At 43.4% G+C, this 8809-nt stretch overlaps 1 protein-coding gene across 1 annotated transcript in view; it reads left to right on the forward strand.

The window, feature by feature from the left end:
- LOC144147190 (monocarboxylate transporter 9-like) overlaps nt 1-4056 on the forward strand; it is a 41900-nt gene extending 37844 nt beyond the window's left edge. Inside the window, exon 4 of the mRNA XM_077679262.1 lies at nt 3781-4056. Coding sequence (XP_077535388.1) covers nt 3781-3941 — 161 coding nt within the window. The 3' untranslated portion in view covers nt 3942-4056. The remainder of the gene's footprint in view (nt 1-3780) is intronic.
- The last annotated feature ends 4753 nt before the right edge of the window (nt 4057-8809 follow it).

An 8809-nucleotide genomic window follows, 5' to 3' on the forward strand; every position in this document is an offset into this window, starting at 1 on the left:
GAGATCGTCAAACACCGGGTTTGAGCTTCCTTTAATTTTATAAAAAAGTTTCCACTCATGTGCTACACCAATACAACTCAACCAACCACCGTTCATGCATCATCATTGATTGAACTATACCAAGAATATCTCTTTGAAGTAATAAAAGGTGTGGTTAAAGGAGCCATGAAGAGAAAACACAAGTTTGGTTCATTCGAAAGATTGCCTCGTTAGAACCATAACGACACCACTTATAACGCAAACTTCGCTCAAATAAGCTACATAATTAGGAAAAAAGGAAATTACCATGCGACCCACCAGCTCATTTTCCGCAACAGAACCTGTGATGTCACTTGGGAATGCTCTGCGATTGGCGGAGGCCGGCAAAAGCAAACGCATGTTAGGCAGGGCTTACAGCTTGCATAGCGAGCTAAATGCCCGTGAAACATACTGCACATTCTTTTTATGACAAAGAACGGTGTAGTAAACGGTTGAAGGTCCGAACGAACTCGCAAGCGTGTGCGCCAATGCGTACGAAACTAGCGCGCCGGCCGAGCTCGACATCTCGCCGTCGCGCAGACGAATTTTCGGGTTTGAGGCTCTTCGGTGCCAACGAACCGTTCCAGCACGCACAGCCGCGACCTTGCTTGGTATCGTAATCTCTTCACGGGAGGTTGTCCGTCATATCGCCAACCATGAAAGGTAAAAATAGAAACGAGGGGAGTAAGGAACAGCAAGAAGCGACGAGATAGTGCCAGTCGTCGCGTAAGTTTCGAATGGTGTTGGCTTGCTGCTGTCGTTACGAGCTCGTTTCCAGTTTACAACCACTGAAAACTTCAGTTTGTTCAGTTACGGCAGGGACCCTAACGTTAGCTCACTCCTGGGACATGCTGGCGCTCGTCGCCGACTTTGTCAAATCGCTCTGACCTTGGGGAAAAAAATGCTGTAAACACCGCGCATTGACGCTCGTATCTTTCTGGCCGAAGCAGAGAGCTCGCGCGAACGGCTTTCCATACACGACACCGGCCAACTGGCATAAGTGATACTGCTACTGAAATTGATTAACCGTAATCAAAATACGGCACATACGTACCAGTCTATATTCGTCCGTCGCGACGGGGCTGACGAGGCAGCGGTGCCCACGGCTGGGCGTTCGTCTGTTGTGGACATCGCGGAATGGTCGCTTTCCCGTCCACCGCGTATCCCACAACTCTTGCCGCTCGTGCACTTAGAAGCATTGAGCGTTTTTGTGGTGTGAGGTTGTTAAATGCAAGCCCGACCTCCTCGGCGAGAGTTTTGTTCTCCGGATCAGGTGATTCCTTTACTAGGGCTGCGGGTGCACTAGGTTTTACTAGTATTTTTAAAATGGCCGCCGTCTCGATCGACTCCCGCGTGTGGGTGCTATATGGAGTCGACATACTAAGTATCTGTTTCATGGACCGGCTCTATGACGCCATTGTACACGTCACGGAATGTTCAATTTTAGCGGGAGATTTAAAATTTTGGCTTAAATTGCCTTATTTCTCAGTGAATAAAGCATCATTTGCTTCCGGGAAAGCGCTTGGGGTACTATGAAACACCTAATCTTTCGAATAAAACAAACTTTTGTTTTCTCTTCATGGCTCCTTTAAGTTCATTGCACTTCTCGCTGGTTTCACAATTTGTAGAGCGACTTGACTGAATTTAAAGGACGTCCCATTGGTAATCGTTGTGAGTACTGTTTACAGCTTTGCTTTCCAACCACATCCACAAGGTGGATTCGCGCTATTTTTGATATTCTGTCCATCCGATTTTATCCATCAACGCTATGTTTAGCGGGTTGTGCATTGTTATGTAACTGGCGGGCGTTCCCGGTTTGCTTATTCTCGCTAGTTTTATTCACATTTGGAACGTTTTTACGGGCTTTTTTAAAACAGCCTTTTGTTTTTGGATGACATCGATAAGATGCCACATTTGTTCAATTGTGAAACAATTTTGTAAATATTTTAGCTTTCTGTTTATTATATCTCGCTTTTTCTAAATGCCATTCGACGGTTGATATACATTAATGCTATTATAACAATCAAATATGTTTCTTCCGCCAGTTATGCATTTGTGTTGAAACGCAGGGCATAGCGCAATTTTGCTATTTTTCATTAGCATGTCGAAAGTTCTTTTCCGGGGTTTTTGTTTAGTCTGTTCTTTTAGAGGAGGTTATCAGATGCACATTTTTATATCGTCAGATTATGTTCGCACAATTATTGTCGCTTTTATTTTTCTGAAGTCGTGGTTTTTCAAAATGGCTCTCGACCAAGCTACTCCATTAGCGCTATTATAAGTATTATAAGTGTCCTATCTTGCAGTGGTGTATGTGGGTACGAATGCAGGTTGTCACACAGCCTGTGTTCTGGGGGTAATTGGCAAAAAATGCCATGACGAAAGATAAATCAATGTTCAAACCACTCTCGACCCGATACACACACCTGACTTGCGCATATACTTCACCATGGCGGCAAATAACCATCTATGTTAAACAAAAAAACAAAACTTTTAAATGATGTCAAAACAGTGACGCCACTCGCATTTCTAAAAGTTATTTCATAATAGTATACTGTAAGACATTCGTCTACAGCTTTGATGAATGGGCATTAGACAATGGGTGTAAATAGCGGAGCGTTTGGTGAAGGTATGCGTTTCAAGAAAATACACTGTGTATTGGCCATTGGGCAGAGGAAAGGGATTTTGAGCTTATAATAAAAAAGACATATTTGAAAAATCTACATACAAAGTAATCTCACATGTCTCGCTATGAAATGATAACACAGAAGGGAATTTCATGCTTATCCGTTTTTTCTGTGTAAAAACTCCGAGGTAAAAGATGAAACCCAACCTGATCGCGTGGCAAAACTTATCGAACCTACCTTTCTGCTCACGGATGAGACCAGAAAGTTCCTGCGTTGTTGTTTTCAAATTTGGAAATTGTAGTATACCCCCATACACTAAAATATAGTCTGAACTTCATTTTATTTTGACACGACCTACTCAGCAAAAGCACATTTCAGATCGCGAGAAGAACATACAATTCGCTTACTTTTTTTGGAATTATCTCTTGTGAGGCAAAATTCACCCCACGGCGCTCTCCTGCGCGAAGTAAACTGCGGTGAAGTAAAGGCACAAAGGTAGTGCATATTTTAAAACCAAGAAGATTCCCGAAAACGCCAGCAATAAAAAGTTGAAAGTCAGGATTTCTGAGCAGTAACACATCAGCAAACACAGTTTTAGGAGAAAAAAAAAAGAAAGTTAATGTGTATTTGCTGGAGCTACAGTGAAGAATCTATGATATAGATAAGCGTAATATTCCCGTTGAATATCGCTCTGTATTTCTGCTTTGTGATCTTGTTTATACTTGCAATGCCGATTCCGAAGTATTATAAATTCTACCTTTACTTGTGTTACCTAAACTTTGTAATAAATGGAGTTTGTTTTCTCTGTAATATGTTTTCTGTGCTCAAAAAGTCTGTACTTTGACACGTTGCGGCTGAGTTTTGTGGGGGGGGAAGGAAGGGGCGACATTGGGGGATGTCGCTTTGTCAGGTAATTCGTTTGCCTTTCCGGCATCCCCCGAAGACAACCGCTTCTGTGATGTTTTTATGTGTTCATTACGATGTTTACTCTGTAACATCTCCCCTGTAATTGTTTTTCAGTTGTCTGAAATAAAACATTCACATACACATACTGCCTTCTGTACGGCCACTCACCTTCGTTCGTGCAGCTCTAATTGATTTTTTTCTGAATAATCTTTGTTTTGTTCGCCCATTGCAGGTTTTTTCCGGGACACCCTTGGGTCGTACGACAACCTTTACCGCGTCTTCGCAGCCGTTAAAATTGTCCTTTCAGTGCCTTTGTTTTGCATTGCCATCCAAAACCGAAGGAGGAGAACATCGTGGAAGATTAACCACGCCGGGGAGCTTCCTGCGGAATAAACTGTTTAACTCGTATGACTATGACCGCCTTCAACATTTCCACCGTCCACGAAAGTAGGAGGGCAAGACGGGTCCCATTTATTTGTGTCAAGTTGTTTGCTCTGTTTTATCTTTTCTTTTGCTCCCTAAACAATACCTTTCACCTATCCTGATATTTTTATGAATGCTTTTATAAAGATCGTGTTCCAAATCGCAAGGATTACCGTCTATTCAGCCATTTTACGGCAGAACCAGCACCCTACATATTTGCTTTGCTTACAAAAAACGCAGGACATATAGAGGCGTCTCACTGATATTGCAGGAAAATTCTTGAATCAACGTATAGGTGAGTGTGTACGGTAAGGAATAAATGATCTTATTCCTTAAAGCACTGTTATCTCGTCGCTTATTCAGCAAAAAAATCACGGGAAGAACATTTCCTTCAAATGGATAGTGGCTTCAATTGGCGAAAAGCCGCTGATCAGCTTTCCCATTACATGTGAAGCCCTAACAAACCACCCACCAAGGCGGAATGGACCATGACAGCAGTTATTAACGCTGACGTCGCGCTTCGACGCTGAATTTTTAGATGCGAAGCATCTCTTGCTCTCGGCTCCTTCGTTCGACGCCCATCGTCCGCACCTCTCCCCCTACACTATAAAAGAAATTGGCCGCGTATCTGCTCCTTTCGTTGCAAATGTCGTCAAAAGGTGATAGCCTTTGTAGACATTTGCCAAGGAAATGGCCCTCTCTGCTTTCTCCCTCACCTCTCATGCTGCTCCTGTTCCGTCGCGCTCATCCCAAGGTAAACACGCTAAAGGTTTGCTCAAGGCGATTTGAATTTACTGCGTTCCAATGCTACAGGCCTTGTTCCTCGATGCCAGCGCTGCAGTACGGCGGAGACGCGCGTGAATCGAGGCGGCCGACTTGAAGGTTTATAGAACCGCGTGGCCGTGCTTCACGTACATCCCAAGCAGAACGTGGAACCTAGCTAGTGGAACCTATCGTTGCGGTTGCCACGTGATTTTTCATATGCCGCCAGTAGGTGGCGCGGGCAACCGCAGGCGGCGGTTGTTTTTCTTCAGTAGATGTAGAATATCATTTGCTATCGAAAAATCAAGCATCCATGAATTTTTTATTAAAATAACACTGTAAATATCTCTTGTGTATCAAGTTTCGGTCTTATATTTCCGTAACGTCTTGTTCATGTTCAACAAAGTTGACAAGTATGAACATATAAACCGGGCTTAGACGCTCACATTTGGCTGTGAGTAGATAAGACTATTGCGAAGTGTACGTTTTACTTTGGCCGGGTGGCTGAATCGAGTCACATACAGACAGACAAACAGACCAAAATTCCTGAGTTTCAGTAGCCCAAGGAAGGCTATCGTCTTTAAAAGAAATAGTTAGCGGCACTCGGTTTCGATCCCACGACTATCTGGCCGCAACGGGAGGAACTTGCCGCTCTTCCTGCTGCGCTACAAGACCGAGACAGGAGCGAGTGCTACGCACGCGCCTTATGTCCTTGACTCATTCAAACTACGTCAAGAAGCTACTTATACAACGAAGGCACACGAAGCTGAACGTCAACGGAAACGACGAACTGAAAACTTTAGAGGAGGATGTTTAATTTCCCGTGGGAAAGCTGTGGCGGAAAGCGCCACGCGCCTTGCAGCTCAACCAGAGAAGAGGACGAAGAGGGCGGGCTGCGGGGTAGGAGCGTGAGCACGCAATAAAGAAAGACGCACACTTCGCTGTCTCTACATTTCTCTACATTTCTCTGTCTCTACATGGGGGTTCACACTACGTTCCCATTCGTGCTCCGATATATAAAACAGCATAACGGCAACACAATGGAACCTACACGGAACCCCTATGATGCTTCGCACCCTCCTCATGGTTCCCCACGGGAGGATGATGCAATTTTTTTTTTCAGCGAAACTTTCAGCTTCGCTCACAAGGAGCTTGTCACCACGATAGACTCGACGCTACGTGACTGAAGGCTGATTCCTAGTACGGGCCCAACAACATATCCACAGAAGAGTTTTGGGCAGTAGCAGCAGCAGTAGTCGTAAATGGCTCAGGGCCGATTCGTCAGTCCCCATTTGCAGCGGCATCAACTCGCACCCGCACATACACTTTCAAAGCTCAAACGAGAATTGACGATAATGTATTCCAGTACCATGAAGAAAAGCTCACGGGCTTCCACATTTTTTTTCTTCAGGGGCTAACACACTTCATCACAAGGGTGGATTAAAGTGAGAGAGCTTGCTCCCGCTCTTCACCCAGGGCCATTGCGCTTATTCTTGCTCTTGAATAACGAGGGTTGATGAATGAGGTTTGCATTTTTATTATACTGTTCTTGCGCTAGTGAAATGCGAATGCTGGAATGCTAGTAAACGCAGATATCGCAAATATTGTGAACAAACATGAATTACGGTTTCAGCGTCTAAAAAGTTGGAAATATGCTTGCTTTCACGCTCACTGTGGTTGACATCGATTCGTTCAAAATACACACCTCAGAATTCAAGCATAGGCGTGCATGCGCAACCTGATGTATGAAAGACGATAGCTCTAAATATAAAAAATATCTCGATTTTAAATTGACAACACCATTTGTGAAAGGGACTGCGAAAATTACCGCGGTCTGAAAACAATGTGCTTCCTGCAGGCTCAGATCTTCCTACGCCGCGAATTCATTTCGACACATAGCACTGAATTAGGCGATTCCCAAGAAAAGAATTACTAGGGGATGGCAGGCGCTCAATTCTACTGAAATCCAATTTTTTATGTTTTGGAAATAACTACTAACACCAGGAGGGGGCATTTTTCAAGGGCCTAAGATCATTTCTACCGATACAAGTCATGCCATAGAATAAAGAAAATTGCGCTGCTGAGCGCGAGGTCGCAGGTTCGATTTCCGGCCACTGCGGACACTTTCCTGATGGAGGCGAAAAACAAAAACGCCCGTGTGTACGAGATTTCGGCGCACGGTAAAGATCCCCAGGCAGTCATAATTAATCCGGAGCCCTCCACTACTGCGCGCCTCATCGCCTGCGTTGCGTCGGCGCGTTAAACCGAGCAATCCATCATCAATTATATTAAAAAAAGTACAATCCCAAGTGTGTGCAGTGACGAAATAATACTTTTGTGCTGCGGGCGAAATAAGTCATTCTAAAAGGCGTGGCTACAATCCAAAATGATAAACTAAGCAAGGTATGTTTGCTCAGTGATCAACTATAAAGATACGAGCATAATATAACACCTCTAAAAATACGCCAGGCATGTAAAGGCAAATATGGCACATTTGCCTTTATATGCACATTTGTGTAGGGACGCGCGTATCAGGTATTTGCTGCTGTAGAAAGGTTGGTAACGGTTTTTGCAAAAATCTGAAATAACATCCTTGGAAGTGCGGACAAAGACGGACGAGAAGTAAGTGCTTGGTTCTAGGCGTACCCTTATAGTGGACAACCGTCATAACAAAGCGTACCAGCCTTTTCAGCGAGGGGGGATCTCAGCAATGGTAGTACCATTCTATGGAGCCCACGCAGAAGGCGGTCTTTAAAAGCCCCGTGTTGCAAAGGCACAGGAACATTTGACGCAACCTCGGCGTGCTGGGTCGGATACGCGACGGCCATGAGCAAAGCACAATGTACCCAATACATTTTGCTGCATCTGTTGCGAACATAAAAGAGAGCTGTTTAATTTCGCATAAGCCGAATAAAACCCTAAGGTGTGGTGCCGCAACAAAGTGCGACCAGGTCTAGTTTAATTTCCATTTGAGGACCTATCGATTTTCAAATTGGTTATCTGCGCGGCTCTTTTGTATATATTACTTCAACAACTGTTAAATCTTGCTGACAATACCATGGCATGAAAGAAGGAAAACTTACGCCGTTATACACAACAGAAAAATCTGTAGAATTTCACAGAATTGTCTATTACTGCGCAGCATTCTTTTGTAACTCGTCTAGGTTGTGACTTTTATACAGCCAAGTATGGCTATGAGTACCGAAAGATGTTAGACATTTAATTATTTGTGTGTTTTGTTTCTTTCTTTTTGCCAATGGTGTAAATATATACCATTAGAGCGATGAAGGGCCTTTACATCGCTAGTTATATTGTTTTCTGAAGATGCAAAGCGTGCTGCAGAGTTGGTCTATGCACGCAATTTTTCTGCGTATTTTCACCGTTGTCTTAAGGACTGTTTTGTGTATATTTCAGTTTTGGGGGGAGTACTATAAGGTGTATATTTTTCATTTCGTCGCTTCTTTAAGTGTTAAAATTTCGTTTTCTATTTTTCTTACTTCGTGTTTTTTCAAAATTCTGGTCTTCCAATTATACCTATTTACACTATTACAACGATTACAGGTGCGACTTTTGCGAAATGCGGAAGGTCCTGGATGGGGGAGTACTCAGCAAAGAATGCTCCGCATTAAAAGTCGCTTCGTGCGATGATACATCCAATTGTAATAATCTTAGTGTTCCTCCCAGCGTAAAGAACGATGCGGTGAAATTTGAAGTGAAATATTTATTCTGTTGCCGAAATACAGTTTTTTATGCTCAGCTTTTTCAAGTTGTATTCCGTTTTTTTTTTTTCGGCAATAAGGACTACGCAACTATTTTTTGACACTGCCAATTCAAACAAGGAACACCTTTCATTGCCAATAATGTGCTTCCTGTATTGCATAATTCTTCTTCCCGACAGTAATCCACGACTCTACAGTTGGGAAAACTATGTGGGGATAACTTTCAATAAAAATTTATATTCCTTGCATGCAATTTTATATTGTACTGTTCTGGGAACTGAGCGAACTTTCTATATAGTGGAGCGCACTACAGCGCATTCCCAAGCGAGCTCCAGAAGTATGGAATAACACTGGGTT

The sequence above is a fragment of the Haemaphysalis longicornis genome, unplaced genomic scaffold, assembly GCF_048455015.1.
Source record: "Haemaphysalis longicornis isolate Haplotype H1 unplaced genomic scaffold, Haemaphysalis longicornis Haplotype H1 scaffold_7, whole genome shotgun sequence".
In the NCBI taxonomy this organism is placed as follows: Eukaryota; Metazoa; Arthropoda; class Arachnida; order Ixodida; family Ixodidae; genus Haemaphysalis; species Haemaphysalis longicornis.